The 27,326-nt window shown below is 37.1% G+C and overlaps 1 protein-coding gene across 3 annotated transcripts in view; it reads right to left on the bottom strand.

The window, feature by feature from the left end:
• The window catches only part of LOC311083630 (uncharacterized protein), a 131,191-nt gene that overhangs the window by 54,699 nt on the left and 49,166 nt on the right, over positions 1–27,326 (bottom strand). For 2 of the 3 annotated variants that reach the window (XR_014606333.1, XM_084115318.1), the window contains exons 4-5: positions 26,616–26,676; positions 23,337–23,463 (exon numbers count right to left, since the gene is read on the bottom strand). Coding sequence is in view for 1 of the 3 variants with exons in the window: in XM_084115318.1 (XP_083971444.1) it covers positions 23,337–23,463; positions 26,616–26,676 (188 nt within the window). In the remaining 2 variants the exon portion in view is untranslated. The remainder of the gene's footprint in view (positions 1–23,336; positions 23,464–26,615; positions 26,677–27,326) is intronic. The other variant, XR_014606334.1, reaches the window with a different exon arrangement.

Genomic DNA, 27,326 nt, shown 5'->3' with positions numbered 1-27,326 from the left:
TTGGGGTCGGTAAGATTCTTTTTTAAAATGTTTTTGAAAGATGTCTCTTATGCTAACCAAGGCTGAACTATTTTGATGATAAGTAAAACAGTAATATCATGAAAAATTATTATAATTTTAAAAAACTGTTTTAAAATGTTATTTATTCATGCAAAGGCAATGCAGATTTTTTCAGTGTCACACACTATTTCAAAAATCATTCTAATATGCTGATTTGCTGCTCAAGAAACTATTATTACTATCAATGTTGAAAACGGTTGCGCTGCTTAATATGTTTAGTTGAGTAGTCAGTTCAAATTAACGTAATTCATTTGAAATCTTTTGTAAGATTATACATGCATGTCTTTATATAATTTTTTTAAATATTATAATAATCAACTCTAATTTTAACCTGGCTATAATTATAATTTTAAGTTGTTGTTATTAATAATATTTTTTAAATTATAATTTTATAATGTTATTTTATTTATTTAGTTTGTAATTAAATATTTCACTGCTACTAAAATAAAACGAGTCTGTAATAGACACCTTGCAAATAAACATAATAGACTAAATTATTCTTTTGTAGTAAATCATGTTTGTCTTTCACTCTGGAGACAATGAAAACAAACAGATTTACATATTTGTTTAAATGGGTTGTAACAGGTTTATATAGTTCCATCTCATGTGCAATAAATGGGCTTTGCCGTGAAGGAAGGTTTTCATAACCTGACACACACACACACACACACACACACACACACACACACACACACACACACACACACACACACACACACACACACACACACACACACACAGCCTTAAGCACATTGTCATTATCACCAGAGTCATTTCACCTCATACAAACGCAAACACTTGCCACAGCACTAACAAAAGTAATTCTGTTTCATCTCCGTGTGTGATGATCTGTCTCACCCCTTCACCCCTCCTACAGTATCGTCACTCCTCTCTTTTAACCATGCTAATCGTTTTAGTATTTCAAATTACCACGTTTTGTAAAGCTAAACGGCAGGACAAAACCTAACATTTTAATGACACTATTCCATTTGCTGGATTTCAGTCTCTTATGGTGGTCTCATTAACAGTTGGTTAGCATATTTAAATGTAATTTGTTGATTTCAAATGGTTGCTATTGCATTGTTACAAAGTATTTCAAATAGTTTGTATTACCATGCCATGGAGAAACACTGCAGCAATTCGGTTTAAAAATTAATTAATGCATACCTGATAATGGAAAGTTTAATAATGCAGAACATAGAACTGTGAGTGTTAGGAATTTTGAACCATTGTATGATTTGTGACAACACATTTTTTTAAATGTCCTTTTTTATAATATTATGAGGACAGTGTTCAAATTCCATTCCAAAAGGTATTTCATTCCACAGTGTATACAATCTGAAGAAACGAATGTTTTGAATTAAAAAAAAGAAAAATCAATATTGAATTACTTTATCTTTTCACTTTTTTAGCACAATGGAAAATAAAAAAATATGTAAATATTATTTAAAAAAACAACGTAATTTTAGTTTTAATAACTAATGCAGCCAAAATCACAAAACAAGGCATACACGTATATTTCAGAAAGCAAGAAATTTACAGTCCTTGAGTATACGTGTCCTGCAGTCCTATCCTGGGGCCGGTTTCACAAAGCTATTTTAGACCGGTCTATAGTGTTAGACAAGTCTAAAATTTGCTCATAGACTAGTCTAATGCAAGTTAGACTGTTTCACAAAAATAAAGACTGACTTAATTTAGACCAAAAAAATTAGACACCTAACCCCGGCTAACTTAGGTCTAAGACTCTGTTACCTTGGCAACCAGCAGTAACAATCAGTTACATTACAAACAGCCAAAAGAAAAGGGAAAATGGCTCATAATTTAAACATTTCTTCTTGTTACTACATTCTCCGCTAAATTTCCCAAGTAAAATGTCCTTGTAACTGTTATACTCCTCCAACAAACACATATTTTACACTGGGGTAAACTGCACTGAGCGGTTGAATGCGCTTACTCGATCCGCCATGTTTTTTGTTTTGAAAAGTGTCTTATTTTACCCAGAATGCATTGCAGTGTAGTCCTACTTAAGATAGTCAGAGTCTTAAGTGCTTTGTGCAACGGTCTGATTTAGATGTCTATCTGAAGTCTGACTATCTACTATATCTAAGCCATAGTCAAAGTCTATGTGAAACCGGCCCCAGTGCATTAAACATATGGCCAGAAATGACTAAGTGTCAAGAGAGCACAGTGACCTCTGACTTCTCCTGAGGCAAAAGCACATAATGTGCACCCCTGCCCACCCACTTCATTCCCATGATGCATCTGAACCAATGACCCCATGTGAAGCACTGTGTGAATGTTGAAGATGAATGGATGCCTGAACATACAGTCAGAATACCACATTTACCAGAATACCACTGACAAAGAACAGACAAGCATATCAACAAACTTTTTGAACATTCTTTCATGTTATGCCCATGACCATCCATTCAGGATTTCAGCCTTAGTTGAATATCTGTGGTGAAACAGAAAACCCAAGTGTAAGCAAAGGAATAAGAAATAAAGGTAGAGGTATAAAAGAGACTTTGGTTTTGAACTTGTGCCAACCAATCCCAACAACCTTTAAGCATTTGCTATCACTATGGTTTTTTATTTATTCTTAAAAATATTTTCTGACCATTTGCGTACATTTTCAGGGTTTTGTAAAAAAAAAAAAAAGCTTTGTTTCGAGATGAGAATAAAGTTGTAAAATACGCAACACTATACAGAATATTTTATTGATCGTGTTTCGTGACAGCCTGCAGCATCATAAGCTGTAAAATTTGACTAATGTGCTTAGTGTTTGTCAGTGGGTAATAATACATTTACATGAAATCAAATGATATATTAAAATCAATGAATTCAGTTAAAGCAAAAGTTCATATTTGTATTTCATATTCATATTTAACACATTATGGTTTTGTTCAAGTAATACTAAGGCATAATTAAAATCATTACTATTTCATGTATTTATGAAACTAAATTAGGTTAGCATAGAAATGTCTGGTTCATTATACCGACTTGATAAACAAATATTACTGCAGTACTCTGAAATGTTTAGTTCTTCATATTCATATCAAGTGACTATTGGATGTGTGGATAAAAGGGTTTGACATGTATTATAGTGAACGACAAAATTATTTAATTTTACAGAAATATTTACTAAAATTACTCAAGTAAATCTCATAAGGCAATATTTTTAATTACAACAAAGTGACTCAGTTTGGCAATAAAACATGCATGTAATTTCAATGAAAGATTAATTATTACAGCCAACAACACTATATTTTCTGTGACCTTTGCAATTATTTATTACTTAAAAATGGGTTGGTTATGAATGTTTGATTTATCACATTATTATTATTGAACACATTAAAAATAGGAAATAGAAGTGCCACTAGAGCCCGCTTAATGAAAAGCATGTTTTCTAACTGTGCTCATGTACAATATGTTTTGTCTTTTTGTCTGTGTGTGTTAAAGAGAAAAGTAGTACATATAAAATGTACAGCTAATTTTTTTTAGCTAATAAAAAGCTTTTTTTTCATCCCCATCCTCTCCTCCCATTGTTAGTGTCACTAATTTCCTTCCTCTTTTCCCTTTTCCTCCACACACACACACACACACACACACACACACACACACACTCTATCCCCTAACCCTATCTCTAAACCTACCCATCACAGAAAATTTTCTGCATTTTTACATTTTCAAAAAGCATCACTTAGTATGATTTATAAGCTGTCCTTCTCATGGGGACCAAAAAAGTCCCCATAACGTAGGGTATATCGTAACCACACACGCTGCAACGTGAACTCATGAGTATTCGTGCGTATTTTTACGTAAAGTGTGGTTCTACCACATGTACATTTAGGGGGAGACCGGGGATGGTTGTTACATGGGGAGAGTTGTAACACCATCAATTCCACCAATTAGGGATAAGATTTATTTATTTATTTATTTATTTATTTATTCGGGACAGTGCACATTAATGAACAATCTTACACTTCTGTACAGACTGTAAATGAGCCAGATTATAGCATAAATGCTCATTTTGGCATATATATAAATATAATTGGGAACTTTTAAGAAAGTGTTTAAGGTGCTTTTTAAATGTGCAATAAGTGGAACATTCTCTAATGTTTGTTGGGAGGCTGCTCCAAAAGTGACTTCCTCTGATAGACAGAACAGTTTGTCCAGAGGTTGTTTTTCTGTGTGGGATCTCTACGTCTCCTCTGAATGAGGCTCTGGTGCAAAAACCTCTGTCAGTCCTTGGTTTAATGTATGTAGAAAGTGGAGGCGGGGCTAGTCCATGAAAAACTTTATAAATTAAACAGCTATTTTTAAAATGAATACAATGTTCAAAATTTAGCATTTTGTATTTTTACAAAATATTACACTGATGGAATGACAGAGGCTTTTGATCAAATATTTTCATAGATTTTTTGAATAACATTTCTATGGGTTTTAAAATTGTGTCTCCAGTGAGTGACCAGGTTGTGATGCAGTAATCTATGTGTGAAAATATCATTGAATGTGGGAACATTTTAGCAGAAGTAATTGTCATTGATGGTCTGATTTGTTTAAAGTTATGTAGATTGAATTAAGAAGATATGAGTCATGTGATCACTTCAGTATTTTCCCACTTCCTCCCCGATCCATCATGGTGATTGTCAAGGCTGGAAACAGGCACATGCAGAATATATAGGCCTAGAGAAAAAACTGATTTTGAGGTCAAAAAGTAAACATTTTGACCAAGACTATATTTTGTTTAGTATCTGTACTATTGCAGATAAAACTGTATGACTTATATTAGATTAAACAGTAGTTTCTTAGGCTATATGTGATGCATTTCCCCCCTGCTAATTTCAAACTACTATGCAAATACAGATAGTTAAACATTGGCCGACAGGGGTGGGGTGGGTTGTAACACTTAGCCCTATTTAAAAAGTGTTACAACCATCCCCTTACTAAGAATATAACTAAGAATTTTAAACAGCTGTATTTTTATTAACTAACATTAACAAAGATTAATAAATACTGTAACAAATGTATTGCATGTTGTTAGTTCATGTTAGTAAATAGATTAACTAATGTTAACTAATTAACCTTATTGTAAAGTGTTACCAAATTTTCTTAGTTATATGTTTTTAAAATGTAAATGTTTTTAAAGAATAACTAGGGCATGGAAAAAAGAAAGACTGACAGAGGTGTCTCTGCCAGTGTTTTATATAAAGTGGTTTGCATGGAGCAATTTAACAACTCAAAGCCAAAGAAGGTTTGGGTGAAATGCGCCCTATGCAGTTTCTGGGCCCATCAAGCCTGCACTCCAGGGTTACCAGCATCATTCATCTGTCAGAACTGTGACTCTGATTAAGAATATACATACATGGACACACACGCACATTGACATGTTATTTTTTGTTAGACCTAAAGATGTACAAAGATGTTATTTAAATAGGTACATTGTAGTAGCCTAGTGTTATTATTAAGTGTAAACTGTTTTTGAACAATATCATATGGTATGGCATCCATTTTTACTTCTTTTGTCTATTGTTGCAACTTACCCTAGCATGTGACCCCTTTCTACTTTTACCCCAGCATGTGTTACGGTAGTGGGGTAGGTTGTAACAAAGGAACACCATGTATTTGACATCAACTCACGAGGTCTGTGATATTCTTGTAGAGGGCTGAATTGATTCCATTTGTAGTAAACAAATGTGGGTACTTTGTATAAAAGTTTGAGAACTCAAGCTAAAAAATTCAGCGAGTTATAGGTGCTGAAGCAAAAAGTCTCCCCTACTTACGCTTTCATACACACTCAAACATACAATATTGACAGCACTAAAAAGTAAATAATTTACATATTGGCAGCTTTACAGACGTAGCCTACATGTATGAATTCTTATTTATGAATATTAAAATGGTATTGTTTTGATTCTATTGTTTTCAATTGTCATATAAATGACATGTTTTCAGTAGCCTATTTATTATGCAGTTTACTCATCTAGCCTAGCCCACTTCATATGAAATTATAACATTTCACTCTGTTCGTGACTTCTGCTGTAAACTTGTTTCGAAGAGTTACATTAAACAAGACTACACTTTAAAACCTTCAAATGAATTACATTTCTGTAATCGTTTAATCATTATTTATCATCATGTTTACCGGCGGTCTTCATTTCCATTCTCCAATCTCCACAGCGACCTGGACCTTCAAATCCCGCACTGGTTATGAATGAAAAAATTGCCGCCAACAAAAGCTTATTGGCTCTCGCCTGCTTCGTCACAGATCGCGACACGTGTTTTAGTTTGTGCGCTTGAATGGGAAATGTTCGCCTCCACGGAGTGAATCGGAATAATATTTAACTAAAACTAATAACTTCAACTATACCTCATACAAAACTATTAGGCTATATACCGCCAGAGAGGACTGCGACTGCAACACGTTGTCATTTGAACTACTTTTGGTACCGCATGCTTTTGACATTTTTGTAATAAATAAATTATTGTGATTCCACTTGTCTGTCTATCTGTTATGTTTTTCTTTATAACTGTACATTTTTTTAAAGAAATGGCTATGAGTAGGTTTAGAGGAGTGGGATTAGCGGCTCAACATATCTTTTTAATGCTATATTGTTACTAAAATTGTCAGTTCCCCACATAGTTATGTCCATTAAGTTGTATTCTTTTAATAAATGGTTATATTTAGGTTTGGGGTAGAGTTTAGGGATCTAAAATTTTCAAAAATCCATAATATGGGCACTTTATGTCTATAAAATTGTAAAAGGGCAATTATACAAATATCTTTATGATAAAATCGATTTGTAAACATTTTATTTTATTTTTTACAAAAATTATAACATATTTTTTACATTTAAATGTTGCCAAAAAGCCCATATTGTATGTTTCAGCATCTATCCAAAAAGTATGTTTTATACAAGTAAATGTTACATATTAAAGTGCCCATATTATGGATTTTTGAAAATTACCTTTCATGTAGTGTGTAACATAGCTCTAAGTGAATGAAAACATACTGAAAAGTTTGTAAATAAATGATTGTCTTTTAAAAGTAAGAGTCGACTCAATAAGAGTCAATAAAATGAATCGTTTTTCAAACGAGTCATAAGCCGTTTCGTTGTGATGTCAAGACGAAACATTAGCATATTGCCCGCCCACTTATTGAGCATGCAGACACCAGGGGAAACTTGAACGCACTCAAACCAGCAGCTGATTCCAGTGGATACTGGATAGCATCATGTCGAGAAGACGCTGTGCTCTACAATGTGAAGGTAAAGCCAGTGTTTTTTTCACTGCCCAAGGACGAGCATGTGAAGAATCAGTGGTTAAAATTCATCTTTACCACGATACCACAGCAGTATAATCCTAAACTTTTGCTGTGCTCCCTTTATTTTACAGTCGAGACTTCTAAAATCTCAGAGTTCAATGCAGGACCGTAAACCGCTTGCTCTTGAAAGATAGTTCAAAATACTTAGTTTTGAGTTTTATATTGTGCACACACACACACACACACACACACACACACACACACACACACACACACACACACACACACACTCTTTAATTAAAAACTCTCACAGTCCAACATATTTCACATAAAGAATTATGACACAGCAGCTACTTCATTTTAAATTTACTTTAATACTTTAGCTCTGTTTGGGGTCTGAGCGACTTTACATTTAAGTAAAATTACATATTTTCTCTTCTCTCACTCACATGAGATCACAGCAATAGCAAACCACAACCACCCACAATCAAATCAATTTTAAGTCCTGCCCTACATTTTTTTTCTTGTTCGAGAATCACTCAGTTTCACTGAGACATACTTCACAATATAGGGAAGAAAAGACAATGGCAACTTCAGTTCCATGCTGACCTGAATCTCTGAAAGACTGCGGTCTTAAACTTTGATATAATATTTAGGGGCCAAGCACCGAAGGTTGTTGGTTATGTGTTATTGTATCTGTTCCCGTTATTATTATTATTCTTCCTTCTTCCGACTGGGAGTCTATGGCAGCCCATAGAACCGATTGCGGGAAAGTTGTAATGGTTTGACATTCTGATAGAGGACAGTCCCAACATTAAATACACCAATTTTGGTGTGTCTAAGTCATTCCCTCTAGCGCCACCACCTGTCCAAAGTTTCACTCATATTTACGCTAATAACTTTTGAACCGTAAGGCCAATCAACAAAATTTCCGTCATAAAAATATGGCCGCCATTTTGAATTTTCCAAAAAAGCTACTTTTTCGAACTCCTCCTAGGCCGTTACTCCGATTTTCACGAAAATTGAACCAGATCATCTCCAGACCATGCCGACAAAAAGTTATGGAATTCAAGTTGATTCGCTTAACCGTTTTCGATAAACCAACGAACAAATTTTACGTAGCGCTTGCGAAAACAGACGTAAGGCTGTATCTCCGCAACGGTTTATCGTATTCAGACCAAACTTGGTACATGTACTCACAAGCATGACCTGAGGCTACATGCTGCGTTTCGGCGCAGTGCCACCTACTGGTCCGGAGATATGAAAAATTGATAATTTTGTTTAGAACTTCTGAACAGTTTGTCCAAAAATCATAAAATTGGTCTCGTTAGATTCAGGGCAACATGCCGAGTCGACTGATATCCAATTTTACCATATCGCCCATTTTGACTGTTGGCCATTTTGAATTTTGTGCTAAAATGCTGTATTTTAAGAACGCATGAATGGATTGTTACAAAGCTTGGTATGGGTCATCAGCACGATGCCCTGAAGGAGCGTGAGAAGTTTCGAAACAGCGCCACCTAGTGGTGAATTTTTTTTCCCAAATGCTTATAACTTTGGGTGTGGTCGACTTATTTTCACCTGAGTCATCTCATTAGACTCCTGAATCATTGCCGAGTCCTACGATACCAAACATACTAGGTTTCGCCTTACGGTTTGTGTAGCATTGTGATTTAGCGCTTATAAAACATTTGCCGATATCTTCGAAACCGCTAGTCCGATCGAGACGAAACCACCGTCAGAAGTTTGGAAACATAGGTCGATAGCTAAACGCCAATGCCCAAATATTGATAGTAAGGGGTAGTAAAATCCAATCAAAGTCATGTGTCAGTCATTTTTTACGTGTTTTTTCATATAAATGTCTATAACTCCGAAGCGAATTGAGATATTTTCACCAAAATTGACACACATATGTATGGGCTCACTCTGAGGACACGTAAAAAAATGGTGGGACTGAGCCTCTTGGTGGTGCTATAATAGAACAAAACATGAAATTCCCATTGACTTCAATACAGTTTTGTGAAATAAAATGCTATACTAAACAAACGCATTGGTGTAATATTACGAAACTCAGAATGTGCCTTCAGCACCGTCCCCTGAAGGTACCCACAATATTTTGAGACAGTGCCACCTAGTGGTCAAAAGTTATAACAAAATTTCCAAAAAGGCTAATAACTTGAATAAATCTGCCTATTGAAATGACACTGATCTTAATAGATTCCTTGGGTCAAGCCGAGAACATAGATACCAAGTTTTCCTTATTTGGCTGAACTTCCTTTCCACCATCTTGATTTTCATTCAAAACCTACTTTTTTGAACTCCTCCTAGACCGTTTGTCCGATTTTCACCAAAATCGAATCGTATCATCTCCAGACTGTGCCGACTAAAAGTTATGGATTTCGTGTCGATAAATGAAACTGTTTTCGTATAGCGCAGCAGCAAAGTTGAGGCATGATGCCAAAATGACTATTCAGGCTTTATCTCTGCAATGCCTTGACATATTGACACCAAACTTTGTATGTGTCATTGTCACTTCACTCTGACCACATCACATCAGTTTTGTAACTGTGCCACCTATTGGTCGAAAGTGATAATCCATTAAATCATATTTTTTATCACTGTTTATATGATTTTTCAGGCATTTTGCCTAAAATCCTCTTTAAATGTCTTTAATTTCTCATTGTTGCAGTTGGTCTGACACTTTCAGACATGTTGGCACGTCTTGTCATCTGATTCTGCTTGGCCCTGATAATTGCGGTTTGCAGCTATATTGTCATATTTATCTACTATAAAAAGTAATTTTAAAATCGAAAAAACAACCTTAGACTGTGAATTAAAGGTCCCGTATTATGCCCCTTTTCACAAGATGTAAAATAAGTCTCTGATGTCCCCAGAGTGTGTATGTGAAGTTTCAGCTCAAAATACCCAACAGATAATTTTTTACAGCATGTTTAAATTGTCATTTTTTGGGGCACAGAAAAACGCGCTGTTTTAGTGTGTGCCCTTTAAATGCAAATAAGCTGCTGCTGGACGACCCAGGGGGCGGAGCTTCATGAGCTCGTGCTCAGTCTCTCAGGACAATTTCATCTCACGGAATGATGATAATATCAGAAACTCTCAGTAACGGTGTTCATTTCGAATCGGACAATAATGCCTACAGAGTCAGAGTGCTGTATAGAGATGAAACAGGTATAGTTTAGTAGTTTAATTACGGTTATTATAACGTATTTGTCATCTGCTTGTATGTATCCATTATTTATTAATAGCCTACAAGTCTGCTGTCTGAATGATGATCAAACATATACTGATGAGTTTAATAAAGTTTATTGTACATCACACAAAAGATGAAGCGTCAGTTTTACTTCAGAAAATCACCGTAAGAGCTGAGTAAACACAGTAAGTTATAAGAAGTGCACAAGTACATAAACGAATTTCGGTAGAGTTGAGGGAGCATTCCTGTGGGCGGAGGTTAGTCAAAAAACGGTTCTAGTGACGTCATTAAAGAAGGAAGTAGAGGGATGTAGTCCAAAAAGGCCGTTCGATGTAGGCAACTTCTGTTAAATAAAATATCTCGCTTGGCATTGAACTTTGAGCTTTATAATTTTACAGATATTATTTATGCTCTAACAGCAACATTACACACTAACTAAAGTTTGAAACACGGGATCACGAAGAACGGGACCTTTAATGTCAAGTGCAATAACAGTAGGTGGGCTGGTTGTAGAACAAAATACATGAGAACAAAGAACAAAGTTTATATTTTGTACATGAAAATAAATTTTCCCTGAAATTTTGTACCATCCCAGTCAAAACCTACCTTTAATTTTAAAAGTCTAACAAATACAAATTTATTGTTTATGTGCATGTGTGTGTCATTTATTTATATTTTTACACAGAGACCAACATATTAATCTATCATCTTTGGAGGGTGGTGTGCATGTTTATTACAACTCTCTCCCCTAAACATCAGCACTCTCAGTTATCATAAATAATAGTAATAATTTCTTTGCACACTTTTTTTTTCCTGCATTGTAATTTATTGACTTATGAAATACATCCTAGTAATATTGTTGCTTTGAAGTGAAATGAAATTGAAGTAGACATAAGTGCTCGCTTTTAAGTTATTGACCCAAGATAACAGCTTTTCCTCTTTCAGAACCGAACAAAGCAGTAACATTCAAATATAAACAAAGAGGGGTTTTTTTTTGCATTTAAGCATCAAGAAAAATTAAGCATTGTGGGAAAACAGCCCCATTAAGTCACAGTTAAAACATCAAGATTGAAAGCTGAGTCAAGCTAAAGTAGAACATTGCATCTATACAGTAAACATCACCCTTGTGACATGTGCAGGATAACGGTTGCATTAAGACCTGTTGCTATGGATACAAAAGCAGGTCTACATTACATTTGAGAAATATCCTGATGCATTAACAGCCACAGGTTGCAGGCCACATTTAACCATTATATAGGTCAAAAGTTTAATTGCTCCTGTGTTTCACGTAAGAATGGTCTGTGATGCTCTGATTGTATCTATGCAATATGGCCTCTACCATTTAAATTTCACATATATCCTACATATATTGCAATAAATACACATCTAGGCAGAACACTTAATTCTGATTGGTCAATCGCTGCACAATTGACTGTTAGTCCAGGCAACATACCTCCTTCTTATAACTCAGCTGTCTCTTTCTTCTCTCATTACAGAATTATTGAAACTCAATACTTCACATGCATTTATGTATTTGGTAAAGAGGTCTTTGGTGTCACATGATCCTTCAAAAATCATTCTAATATTCTGATTTGGTGCTCAAGACTTTTTTGTTGAAAACTTTTGTGCTTTTTTTTTTGTAGAAACTGATTAATTTATTTCAGGATTCTTTGATGAATAGACAGCCTATATTATATACTATTTATAATAAATGTTTTACTGTCACTTTTAATTGTATTAATTTGTTTAAAACAATTCTGAACAGTAGTGTAACAGCTGGAAAAATTTACAATAATTGTAAGGAATTAAAAATAAATGTCTTACTAGCTGCATTTACAAAGAATTATGGAGCTGGGAAGAATCTGCGGCAGAGAGTGAAAGAGAGAATCCTGACAGTCAGAGAGACTGCAGACTGTCTGAAGGTAAAACATACAGTAAGAACAAGAACATGATAAGACATTATATGTTTGTTCGGAGCATTTGACTGCAGATTGTTGTTGTTTTTTAAGCCACAGTTTAATGGTGAGTTCGTAAAGAAACTTTTGTTGAAAGATGGAGCAGCCAACTGTATTGGATCTCAAACCATAAGTAAACTATTTTATAATGCCTTGTCTGTAAATTATTTATTTCACGTGCAATTGCGTGGAGGCATTAGCCAATCATAACAGTGGCTTTTTACTGACAAGCCTTAAAAGCATGAGTCTTAAAAACTGATCATTTCAGACAGAGTGACGGGTGAGGGTGGAATGAGGGTGGAAATTTATAATTTCTTCACAAATATATATAATTATTATTTATTTATTTTTTGCAAATTACAAGTGAACCTCAAGGAACTTTAAAATAATAAAAAACAAAAACCAATCCATGTCATTGCCCCTTTTTATTTTATTTTTTTAAGTGGCAATGTGATATCACTATAGAGACTCTTGTCTATTGCACTCGTAATCTCTATCTTTCATTGTGATTCACTCACTCTGTCATGCCATTCAAATTAAACAGGATATGATTCAGTAAACAGTGATATTATTGTTCCAAGCAATGGCAAGTGACTCTATCAGATGAAGTCTTTACCTCATATATGAACAGCCTCCACACTGCATATTCAAGCCCTTTCATACTGCCATCTTGCCTCCCATTTGAAAGCTTCCAACAGTTCATAATCCATCTATCATCCATTTAACATATTCAAGTTATCATTAACATAAACAGAGCTTATGGCTTTGATTATCATTGTTTTACTACCAAACACTGTTCTCCACAAGTAAAAAAATAAATAAAAAAAACTCTGAACTATTGTAGTATTGCTATGGAAATTTCCTGGAAATGAAACGCACATTGAAGGGACACAGACTTACGTGTGGAGAGGATTAGAAACAGCGCCAACTGCGAACAAGTCCAGGATAAAAAGCCACTCAGCCATGATAAGCTTAACATTGAATTATGAGGGCTGGCAAAACTCAGGACCATCCATTCCCCTATACACTCATTCTCAGCAGAGATACTGAAAGAAAGTGACTATAATAAGGGTGTGTAGAGAGTTTTGTATACAGGAATGGAGTCACTGGAGTTCATTAATATTTACATGGATTTTACTGGCAGTAAATGCATGTCCATCCACATACTTACATTCATGAGGTAACAAATCTAAGTGAGGCACAAAGACAAAAACATGAAATAACTTTAAGAACACATACTTTGAGAAGAAAGGTGGCAATGTTTTAGAAAGCTTACATTTTACATTTATGCATTTGGCAGACACTTTTACAGTTCATGCATTCTCTGGGAATCAAATCCATGACCGTAGCATTGTAGTGTGTGTCATGCTCTACTGTTTTAGCTACAGTAATTTGCTCCGAGATCTAAAAATGTTAAGTAGCAATATTCATTCAACTTTTAAGCTTGAGCAAGTTTTTAGTGCTATTAATACCCTGTCCAAGGGAACCTTCTAAAATAAAACCTTATAAAATAAAAAGTTGGAAGCTGAATGACAAGACAAACCACAAGTTAACCACATGAGTCTGATGGGAAACATATATAATGGGTTTGACAAAAAATACTTCCTTTAGAGGAAGGAAAGAAAAGATTCATCCATGTTTTGCACAGACATGTCTAATTCTCTGAAAAATGCATATCCTCAAGAGTACAAAGCATAAACAGAGGAGTTTGTGAGAGTCCTATGGTGTGACATCTGGTTTGGGTTTGATAAGCAAAAATGTGATAAGGAATGATAGAGGTTTAGGGACTGTGAACCAAGAACCACTTAAATAAAATAACAGAACCAAGTGATTTTCATGATATTCGATTCTGTTGACATTTTTCTCACCCTGAAAGTGTTCCCTGCGTCACTATTCAGAATGAAACTGTGCGACCAGTGAAGTCTGATTTTCAAGTAAATTATTCATATGATCCGGTTCTTTTTAGTGAATAAAACACATAGTCTGATCAGTGGTCCGATTCTCAATTAAATGACTCATATGATCTGATTCTTCTTAGAGAATCAGAAACATACAGCCTGACCATTGAAGTCTGATTCTCTAAGGAAACACTCACATGAGACTCTTTTCTTCTCTTATGAGAGTTATTTTTTTTACATCACAAACAGTCAAAGCTGTTTCTAAATTAATGCACATATGACAATGTGTACTTAAAGAAACACACTGTGAGTTGTGTCAGTGGTATTTAAAAAAAGGGAAAAGTCATGTGACTACACCTTTTATTATTTGTTGTTTGACACTTATTATTGAAATGATCACAACATTTGGCCGCAGAATTGCATTTCTGTTTTCCAAATATTCAAAAGAATCATTAATAGAATAAGAATCAGAACCAGAATCATTACATTCCATATAGTTCCCATCCTTATAGAGGCATGACCGTCTACAGCACTGTTGGGAAATAATGTGTGAAGACAAAAACCAAGATATCCCACCATCATTCATCAGGTGAACCTCATCAGAGCAAGAGCACAGATACGCTCTGTGTCCGAATATGCCAACTTCCACTTATATAGTAGGCGAAAAACAGTATGTGAACCGAGTAGTTTGTCCAAATTCATAGCATTCATAAAACAGTAGGCGAAAAGTACCTGGATGACTTACTACTAGTGGCGAGATTCTGAAGTGCGCTTTTGATGGACACTTCAATATCCCATGAGGCCACAGAAGAGGATTTTTGACTGGAGGTGAAGCGACGCCACTGACGCTTTAGGTCACATGACTGTGACAACATGGCGGGTGTAATGAGCCCGAATTTCTTTCAACTACACACATTCATACCATATAGACCTTATGTAGCCCCACGTCTTTTCAGCGCTGTGCTCGTTGTCTTTTGTCTTCCGGTCTGTATTTTCACAGCGATCTTGAGTATTTATGAATGAATGACTCGTTTTAAAATCTTCCCGGTCTACTGACATTTGTTAAGACATCTGCTTTAAACATTACAATCCTCATGATAACTTTCGTTAACTTTACATTAAGTAAATCCACTTCAAAAGCGAATTACTCCTCGACAGCAATGCCATAGAGATATACAGAGTGACCGCAAAAGCGGAAGTTCAAAGACAATATTCTAAAGATGGCTGCACCCTCATTTCTCTTGCGCATAAGGTCTATAGAACGTACATTTTTAACAGTCGCGAAGTAAGTTTCAAACCAAATGTAGTTCCTACTAAACAGTATGCGATTTCGTAATGTAAAGATATCAGCATTGCTAGCACCTAACATCAAGCCATATGCTGACAGATCAGCAATCCCCAGAGTTCACCCTCCATCCCTCAGTGCTTCCTGGGCAGGTTTTCCCCCTTTTTTCTGTAGTTAATAAGCTTAAATTTGTCAGGTGCTCAAGTCTGTCTCCTGGGCTGGCCCACACTAATCCTTTCTTTGATGATACATTGAATCGCTGAGGGGGAGGGAAGCGAGAGGTCCACTAAAGGGCCGCAGGAAGTCTTAGAGTGCACCAGTCCTCTGGGACGTCCAAAGAGAGGAAAGGGGACGGACAATAAGACAAGTATCGGGGACCTATTTGACATGCTTTAGAGGGAATACGATGAGCTGTCCGATCCATCTGTTGCACATGCTCGGATACACACAGAATGCATCCTCCATACTTCAGATTCATAATGCTATAATATAAACACTTCAAAGACTCACAATTATTGTACAAAAATACGTTTGCAACCCAAATCTTTGTATACGGTGTCATACGCAGATGCTGGCCGCTAACAGACATACACATTTTGAAGTGGGAGTTGAGCAGACTCAATCAATACAGTTTCTACCGAGAGCAGCTGTTGGCTGGGATCTTTAGTAGCACACTGCTGTCGCTATGGTGACACCACCAGCTTCAACAGCTGCACGGAGAGGGTGTGTGCGCGCATGTTTGCTTGTGTGTTGATGATTAATCTGTGTCCACCACTTATCGCCCCACTATAGGTGCTAAGGCCATGGGCACAATACACTGCTGCCTCTGAACATGTGATCTGTACAGACAAATGGAAAAAATAGGCACCGCATTCACATCAAAAATCATCAGCACCTTGAAACTGTACACTTTTGCATTTTATTTTACTGTAACTCAAAATGCAAATGAAAAATAAATGCCTCCATTGTGTATCCTGTGTCGTGAGTAGAAAACAGTTTAGCAGAACTCAATTAGGTTTGAAATATCAGGCAAAGCATCACAGAAACGATTCATATAATCAAGTTTTAAATGATTTTTACAAGGAAGCTAAAAACAATATTTTATAAAATTGTACAAAATAAACACACGTACACATATATCAGGGGTGGTTCCTCCAAGGAGGCAAGGGAGGCAGTGCCTCCTCAAAAAATTGGACGAGAAAATAATCCACAGTACAAAGATAAAGAAACGCAAATTTCACTCATTTCAAATTGACAGTGTCCAACAACACCACAAGCAATTAAATTTACAGCGGGAAGCATCTAGCCTCACCTGAGCCCATTGAGTTTTAACAGAAGCGTGCCGTGGGTTTGGTGGGGGGTAATTGAGAATGAATGGGGAAAAGTCACGTTAGAGGAGGCAATGATTCCATCACGCTTTGATTGGCTGTTCTGACAATAAATCCCTTCTCTTATTTTTGTGCGAGTTCCGTGTCGGCGAATCAGTCTGAATGAACAAATAATAGTGTTGTTGTGAAGACTATTTAAAAAGAAAGTAAACAACTCACCCACTTAAATATCACCACTTAATGTATTAAAATCACCTGAAATTACGTGAAAAACACAATCTGTGAGGGTTTTTTTTAGTGAGCAATCTGCTTGGTGAAATTAAAGGTACATGTCTATGTCTGTGACCATCATGACACCTGCAGTATTTAGTAAGCTTTGATGATGCAAAAATATGTGACTGTTAAACAATAATTAAGACTATTAAAAAGAACAGCTGAACAAATTAAATAGATGCGATCTAAAATTTGTTACTGTGTTTTTATAGTTACTATTTTGAAATAAATGTAAACATGCTTAAAATGCTTAATGAGAAAAATACTTGGTTGCATTGTTAATGTAAAAATACAAAATAGCATGTTTATTATTATACATGCTATTTTGGCTCTTGCATGTGCAAAATTATGTAAAGGTATAATTTTATATTACGTTTCTAATAGAATATGGAACTCTATTCTTGGATGAACCTGTTTGTCATATTAAGGATGCAGAAGAGGACAGGCAAATACGAAAGAACAGAGGGAATCTGCTGTGACTGTATGAGAAAGAGAAAAAGGGAAAGTGAGAGGGAGGGTTTCGCCTCACATTCCACTGTCATTTGCCCCCTTGGAAAAAAAAATAAAGGACAAAAAATACAGCACGAACTGAGCTCCTGTCTGGTTACTATAGCAACCGAAAGGCTATTATCGTACCTTGCCATTCATTATGAAAGGGCTTTAGTTGACAGAGTGAGGGTTGGGAAGAGGGGAGAGAGAGGGAGAAAGAGAAAAAGAGGCAGACAGAGAGAGAGAGAGAGAGAGAGAGAGAGAGAGAGAGAGAGAGAGAGAGAGAGAGAGAGAGAGAGAGAGAGAGAGAGAGAGAGAGAGGGAGGAAGGAATATTCTCAGTGCTTGTGGCTGTGAAATGGAGTGAGACAGGAAGAATGATTTAGACGCAAATATATATTAAGTAGGAAAAAGAAATACATAGCAAAGAAAAACGATCAAACACATTAATATCAAACATCTTTCAGAAGGAAAAAAAAATGTTTTATACATTATAAATAGCTCCGTAGACACTATTACACAGAATGCTGATTTCCAGACCCACTTGTGATCTGCACCCGCAGATCTCCACAGATTTACATAGAAATGGTCTTGCACACATTAACTGTCCTTTGCATGTTTACTTACTTTGGCTAAATTGAATTGGCCTTTTTGCTATGTTTAGTATGTTTAAATTTATTACACAGAATTGTGCGCACTTTCCGCAAAAGAAATCTGTGCTGAAAATATGAAAAATGTCTGCAGATTCCATCTGGGCCCAGTTATTGCTTTACTCGGTGCATTGTGGAAAAGACAGAAAGATAAACTAAGAAACACAAAGCATACTCAAGGTGCACTTGACACACACTCATATGTACATACAGTACCCACACACTTAAAGTGGGCATTTATCTGGTGCTTGTGCCTCTGACTGTGAATGCTGACTCTACTCTGCTCTGTTTTCTGTTATAGGAAAGTAGGCTGAAAGCCATCTGAGGACAGAGAGACAGAGGGAGGGAAAGAGAGAGGGCACATGCAAGAGCCAGAGATTGAAAACAAGAGTATCCAGAGAATCCAGTATCCAAGATGGCGCCAGTGTGGTGTTTGGCAAGCCGTCGCCTGTTGTCTGTGTTCTCTTTATTGAGTATATTCATCTTATTTGTGTGTTTGTCTGCACAAAAAGTTACCACAGCGCTTGCTTATGATCGCTCGTTTCTCCTCAATATACGAAGGACTGTTGAAACTTTTTCGGATCCGAATTACAAGATAATTACAGGGGGGGTACAATATTCCTGATCCTCCTTTTTTCGACCTTCCTGCTATCTGAAATATGTCGCTTACCGGCCTGCGAATACCACCAGAGGAAGCAACGCTATAGAAGACGGGGAACACGTGGCGGTGTGTTGGTACGGGTGAGGAGACACCTCCGTGCCTCGCTGCGTGAAGGCCCGAGTCATGCAGATCTTGTGGGTCTGGCTTCCAGTTGCGACCATGGCCGGATTTTGTACTCTTTTAAGCACGGTCCTGACTTCATTTACCCGGAACAACCACGATCAGTGCTATCGTCAAGGCGGTTGTCTGTTACTCTGTTCTGCCAAATGCAGATAGGATTTTGATATTGGGCGATTTTAATATGCATGTTTATTGTCCTTCTAAACCTATGGTTAAAGAATTTCTACAAACTTTTGATACTTTTAATCTTACACAGTCTGTTCTTGGGCCTACTCATAAACAAGGGCACGCACTTGATTTGATCTTATCTTACGGCTTTTCAGTTAGCGATGTAGTTATCAAAGAATTTTTTCTGTCTGATCATAAGACTATTACTTTTAATATGGATGTTCCCAGCCCTGAACCACATTATGTGCCGGTAGCCCGGTATGCTCGTTCTTTTAACTCATTTACATCTGAAAAATTCCTAGATGCTTATATTATTTCCCTAAAAACTCACAAAATTGAGTCAAACTGTTTTGGAGCAAATCCAGTTAAGTTAGTGAATATGTTCAATATGTTATGTTTAAACATACTGGATGCCGTTGCCCCGTTTAAACTGAAGAGAACTATTAGTCGTGTACATCCTTGGCTTAATGATGAAACTAGGGATATTAGATGGAAATGGAGGAAAGCAGAAAGGAAGTGAAAGAGGGACAAATTACAAATATCTAATGAATGTGTTAGAGATTGTATGATCCAATATCAAAAAGCTATTAAGCTTGCAAAAGCAAAATATTTTTCAGATATCATCACTAAAAATGCACACAGCCCAAAAATACTATTTAATACCATAAATAATGTGCTAAATCCGATTTCTAATTTATATCCTGATCCCTCCCATATGGTCTGTGAAAACTTCCTTAAGTTTTTTTTGCGACAAAATTGATGTCCTACCTCAGTCAATATCGTCACAGATTTGAACAAATTTATCTGAGTTTTCTCCAGTGTCTCATATTCATCTGCTACAAATTTTCCGACAAATGAAGTTCACTTTTTGCTCACTGGATGTTGTTTATCCTCGCTTTTTATCAGATATACTTGATACTATCAGTCCTAACTTACTGTCAATAATCAATAGTAGTTTAGTTAGTCGGATAGTTCCATCTCATTTTAAACATGCCATTGTGCAGCCGCTGCTCAAAAAGTCAAATCTTGATCCAACAGTTTTGAATAACTATCGTCCCATCTCTATATTACCATTTCTATCAAAAGTTTTGGAGAAGGTTGTGTTTAATCAGCTTTCTTCCTTCTTACAGAAAAATTGTATTTTGGATAAATATCAGTCTGATTTCAGATCACAGCACAGTACAGAGTCTGCACTGCTTAAAGTATTAAATTACTTATTTCTGATTGTCGATTCTGGTAAATGTGCTGTTTTAATTCTGCTGGATCTTAGTGCGGCATTCGACACTCTTGATCATGGCATTCTTTTGAATCGTTTACAGCAAATTGGAATCCAAGGTTGTGCTTTGAATTGGTTTGCTTCTTATTTAAAGGATCGAACCTTCTCTGTAGAGACGGGCAATTATTATCTCGTGCACCGGTTTTGTATGGGGTTCTGCAGGGCTCAATCCTGGGTCCTGTTTTATTTTCCTTATACATGCTCCCGTTGTATACTATTTTTAGCAAGCATAATGTATCATACCACTGTTACGCAGATGATACTCAGTGTTATGTTCCTTTACATCCAAAAGATGATTCTAGTTTGCAGTGTTTGTTTGATTGTTTGAGAGACATTAAACAGTGGATGTCTGCCAAGTTCCTTCAGTTAAATGATTCCAAAACGGAAGTCTTAATTTTTGGCTCCTCTACTTCCACAGAGGTTGTTGCCAGTAAACTGGGACCTTTAGCTGGCAATCTCCATACACATGTTCGAAACCTGGGCGTTACTTTTGACTCTGCTCTGACTTTCGACAAACAGATCAGTGGTGTGGTCAGAAGTTGCTTTTATCAGTTAAAGAATATTGCGAAAATTAAGGCATTTTTATCACCCAGAGACATGGAGTCTGTGATACATGCTTTTATTTCAACAAGATTAGACTACTGTAATGTACTATACTTGGGTGTCTCACAGTCCCTATTGTCACGTCTTTAACTAGTTCAAAATGCTGCTGCAAGATTGATAACAGGAACAAGGAAAAGCGAACATATTTCGCCAGTATTGTTCTCTCTCCATTGGCTTCCAGTTAAATATCGTATTGAGTTCAAAACACTATTGTTTGCTTATAAGGGATTGCATGGACTGGCTCCTCCATACATCTCTGATCTCCTTTCATCCCACCATAATGGTTTTAGAAAACTTAGGTCAACCAGTAGTCTACAGCTGACTGTTCCAACGACACGTTTAAAATTGAAAGGAGATTGTGCCTTTTCAGTGGCCGCTCCACAGCTTTGGAATAATCTACCATCTTACATAAAGACTGCACCAACATACATTGATTTTAAATCTTTGCTTAAAACCCACTTATTTACTGTTGCTTATGGTCATAAGTGGGCCTAGCGGTATAAATTGTAGTGTATTGTTTATTTGTGTGTTTTATGTTTACTCATTAGGATACCTGTTTACACTTTGTACAGCACTTTGGCCAACAGCTGTTTTTAAATGTGCTCTATAAATAAATATGACTGACTGACTGAAGAAAATGAACGAACAAGAAAAATTTAAAAAACACTGCATGCGAATAATCCACCTCAAATGCAACACACAGACCCAAATACATTTTCCCTCCAGACTGCATACATCCACATGCAGTTTTCCAGTAATTCAGTAGCCGTGACTGTGGCCGACTGCTCTGTTAATCCATTGTGCTGGATTTAGAGAAATCAGCTGGACTGAGGGGGTGAGCTGCAGTCAGGCATGTCTACGAAAAACTGCTATTTAGTCACATTCCTGCTGTTTCACATTCTAAATGACAAAAGAGCTTTAACTGCTGAGCTGCTATTCTCTCTCTGAGTTTTCTCCACGGTTCTTAATGAGTCCACGTTCAAATGTATTCTTCTTGCATGTCTTTGCTGCTTGTTTAATGGCTGACAACTGTAATTCACCATTATTAGTAAGTGTTTGTTTGTGTGGACGAACTCAGATGGACAGACTATAGAAAATATGTAGGATGCTTTATGCCAGCTTCGAACATATGGCCGTGTGGGACAACGTCTGTGAGAAAGGGACAACGGTGTCTTCTTACTGCAAAATACGCAGACATGCACACATGGCCAGACATAAAACGCTTTAAAAAAAATCACATACAAAAAAAAAAAGAAAAAAAAGAAAGAAACAAAGACGACTTTTCAAAACATTTGCAATTGTATAGAAATCTTTTCATAGAGATTGCTTGGCGGATCTCAATTTGAATTACTTAATTCTCTGGTATACAAATGTCCCCAGATTAAATCTTCAGTATGTGAAGTGATATTTCACTCTTTAAGCAATCTTTAAATTTCAAAATTTCAAGCCAAACAAAAAATGCCCTTGACAAGGGCAAAACCTGACAAATTTATTTTCACTATTAAAGATTAAGATTTGTAAGCTTTTAAGATTTCCCTATATTCAATGACTTTTGAAATCACAATTTAAGTACTCCCTGAAAAAGTATAAATACAAGAGAAAAAATATCAATTTTAAAGCTGATGACAGTCGATGACAGTGTAACTTTAACATTTTAAGACATTTTAACTTTCTATTACATCATACCATACATTGATATGAGCTGATTAGTTAGCCTCATAATCATATTGCGGGTGGAGTGGATTTATGTGTGTGAAACTGCTCAGGGTACTTTGGTACTGCGGTAAAATCTGGGCGTTCCTGGGGCGTGTGCTGGCACTGCAGACCAACTACCATGATTCTGACAGCGAGGGAGAGGAACAGGGTGTGTGTGTGGGAGGAATGGTGTGTGTGTGTGGATATTATCAGTGGAGTGACACTTTAAGAAGCCTGTAACTTCAGCACCATTCTTCCACTGCACAACTGCATCTCTCCATACAAATGAGAGATGCTGAGAAATTTCCATGCCAAACCACTGTGACTAAAGCAAATATCTTCCATCATAACCATCCTGCATTTTCACACTGACCTTGCACCAGTTTCACACACACACATACTTGTTTGATGAGGTGGGCTGGCATGGTGGGTGAGGTGTGGTGCCAGAGGAAGACGAGGGCACCAGAACAATAGTCTTCATCCAGCACTGCAGAGGAGAGGAGGGGTTCCTGCATGCCCTCGCCGAAGCTAGACACCACAATACACACAACAAACCATGACGAACATACATGTTCGTAAATGTTGAAACATTTACATGAACAATCCCTCGTGAAATTCTCACCTGAACTGGAAAACGGTTACTATAACAAACCCTGATATGAGAAAACACTACGCTGTCATAAATTTATTGGCTTCACGGACCAATAAATAAACCTCGACCAATCAAAACAGGCTTCTCGTTGTATTTTTAACATTTGTTGTATTTTGATATTTGTATAACTGTTGTATTATAAAATCTGTCCTAATGTTAAGATAACTGCAGAAAGGATTACATGCAGCTATTTTTATTCTTAATTGACATTTCAATTAACAAAGACAATGCTTACTATATATGATTAGTCTTATATTTAAGGATGCATTCATGTAAGATTTCGGCTTTAAAAAATGAAATCAAAGTGCAACAATAACTTATATATGACCTGTCAGGAATAATATTAATCTGGCAAGGCGTTATTAAAATGTTTCCGTGAACATACGGTATACACAGAGTTTGTTAATATAGAAAATTAACTCACTACATAGGAGCAGTCTTCATACATTATTATATTGGAAGAACAGTATTAGTCTATTGTAAACATCAAATCATCTAAAACAAATATGTATCCATTTTTATTGCCTTTAATAAATCACTGGTATCACATTAAACTAATAGCTTAAATTATATCCTTTTGACAAAATAATCACAACTGGTTTTTAAATTAATATTTCCAGATAGATCTGAGAAACCTAATACACATCTTCTATATCAATGCACTATATTCTCTCCTTGCCTCTCGTGATCCGATGCACTAACATAGACTATACTCTACAGTGTAATAAGACACTGAAACACTGCTCATCTAAGAACAAACCACACATCACATACACATCACATACACACATATTCAAACACAATGAACTCATGATGACACTCAAAACACAAATTTGCTATGTACTCAAATATGGTCAACACTACAGATGTATCCATCAATGTAGTCAATAAATTATAATCTTTAACTGTATTTCAAGAACAGCAGAGAAGCGTTTTAATAGAGGTAAAGGTGAGTATGAAAGTATTCATCTACTTCATAACTGTCATGCCCTCTAAAGCCGATATAAATATCCACAGACATCCATAAAATGTATAGTGCCAACTTAACAATACAAGCAAAGTATTCCAGTTATAATACAAATTGAGTTTAATGAGGCACTTAATGATGTCAAGAAATGGGTTGTTCATTTTGCTGATTGCAACTCCCTTTAAATGACCATTTTAGCAGCTTAATACGGCAACCAATCTTTTGAAAATAAACACATCATTCTGCATCGCTCGGCACTACGCTGTTTGACAAATACTTTCGGGGTTAGAGAAAGCATAAAGACAGGAAAAAAATAAATGTTGCTTTTCTTCACTTCAAGGGTAACATGCACAAATATAAGGTGAATTAAAAATAAACTGATATCATAATCCCCACCATTTGAAACACCACAGTCAATCTTCCAGATAAAAATCTAGTCTGCGGGACTGTTTAAGCCCAGGATGTACTCTTGCTTCCGTTCAAAATGTATAGCCTCTGTTTGACTCTGAGAACATCAAGCACCATTGAAGAGTGAGAGAGATGAGTGAGATTTGGAGCCCTACCAGAGATATGGTTGGTTGTCTTACTCACGATGTCTGTAGGAACACACATGATGCTGCGTACACATACAATGCACTTCTGCTGCAGACACACTAAAGGTATCTCTCTATTTTATGCCATTAACATCCTCTGAGCATCAAAATAATCCAACATATGTTGCTGTAAAGGTGGGCTATATCAAAATCTGAATATGACGAATATCAGAATATGACGGTCAACATGTCGCAGGAAAAATATAGTCGAATATAGTCGAAAATAACAAGAAAACATGTGCGTTTATTTTTAATATCGATGAAGGTTTGTATGAGGTCAAACACAAGTGTACCGAGCTATCGATGTCACGCTCTCAACAGTACTTTGTGCTGCTCTCAAATTGGTGGATAAAACCCACACACATGCACACATGAACCGAAGTCACTGGACATGTCCATCTATGAGGACTTCCTGTATGGAAAGAAGAATTTGGATTTAAAAAAAAAGTACTGACACACAAAAAGACGCACACAAATATGGGTGCGGAACGAGGGCGTAACAGACAAGGCTGTGGCAGAGACATGCACACACACAGCCATTTCAGTGTCCTGACTCACAGTCTAAACATACGCTTTGTTTGGGCCAAACCCTCAATGGCCCAACGTCACCCCAACCTAAAAACACAGATCTCTCACTCTCTCTGTCTTCACCTTCTATCCTTTAAACTCTTGAACCACAATCCACAGGCCTACACTGCGCCACCTTCACCTCACTCAACCCTATCTCGTCCCCTCGTGTCCCTCTTTCTGACCGTCCTTCCTTCCCTACTCAATCTGCTCGGACAATCTCTCTCGCTGTCCTCTGCTCTGGTCCTTCTTGGATGGGCGGATGACTGAGTGCCTCTCACAGCTCCCGAGAACCCAACCCGTGGACATCGAAGCAGAACGTCACAAGTTAGGGTCTCAGGGAAGGAGAGGGGCACGGTGCGGCGCAGAGAATCGAGCGATCGCCATTGTGTCTCTGCTGTTGTCTCGTCCTTCTCTCCTCCGCTGTCTCTAATTCGCCATCCCTTCGACATTTACTGCAATCGGCTACTTAAAAGCAACACAACATAGTTACACACACACGCCCATCAGCATGGACTGCAAACAAAGACATCGAGTCTCACGCGCAAACACACATGCGCACGGAGGACGAGGACATGCGTGTAGAAGTGGTGCCACACACAGACCCCTCACGCCGGCCACGCACACATAACACGAATCGAGCACCTGCCTTTCTGTACACCGATATGAATTACTGCGGAAAAGACATTCACTCATCTGCAATGAGGTTTTAGAGTATAAAACAGCCGGAGTCAATTATAAAAAGGCTGAAAAAGACATGATATTCACATGAATCCAAAGTTCTCAAACCTACGAGAACAGCGCAACACTGTCATTGCTATTTCATATACAGATACTATTGGGTTACGTCAGCTCTTGTATAAATCACACACATGCACTGAGAGAAGGGGAGTGAACTCACCGAGCTGGCGGCAGCGACTGACCGTGCCTCGGGTGCTGCGGTCCTCCGAACGCCTGCGAGACTGCGAGGACAGAGAAGGAGAGACAGAGAGAGAAAAAAAACGCTTTTTTTATGCTGCTCATTCCATGATGCAACGCAACACACCACGAATACAAAATAAAAAGAAGAGAGCACGTAAAAAGACACGAGAGGGCACTGACAGGCTGATGTCTGCCCGCCGTCTGGAGCCGAGAGACGCAGAGGAAAGAGAGAGAGAGAGAGAGAGAGATAGGAGGAACGTGAGAGAGAGAGAAAAAAGGTGGGAATTTCAAACGGCAGCAGAGCGCTGCTGAAAAAGGAAAACGTGAACAAAGGAAACAAAGAATCTGGGGAGAAAAGGTATCCGGATTAATCAGCCTATAGGACAGAAAACTGAATGGGGATGAGAGAGAGAGAGAGAGAGAGAGAGAGAGAGAGAGAGAGAGGTAGGGCCACGACACCGGCAACACACACCAGACTTCTACCTAGAGGGCTATAAGATGAGAGATCAGCATAGGGGGTGGGGGCGTTCGCACACACGCATGCACAGTCTCTCACCCCCATGTCACATGTGCGACGGGTACCATATCCCAAGGTGGCAAAAAAACAGGCAGAACGTCTGATCTACGAGTCAAAAAGCAGCGAAAATAAACAGCGGCGAAACGACTCTTCCTCACCCTCTTCATCTGAGTC

Source organism: Abramis brama, assembly GCF_963993115.1.
Source record: "Abramis brama genome assembly, chromosome: 5".
NCBI classification, from domain to species: domain Eukaryota; kingdom Metazoa; phylum Chordata; class Actinopteri; order Cypriniformes; family Leuciscidae; genus Abramis; species Abramis brama.
Note: the sequence above shows the minus strand (reverse complement) of the source record. Positions and strands in the feature narration are given on the sequence as shown.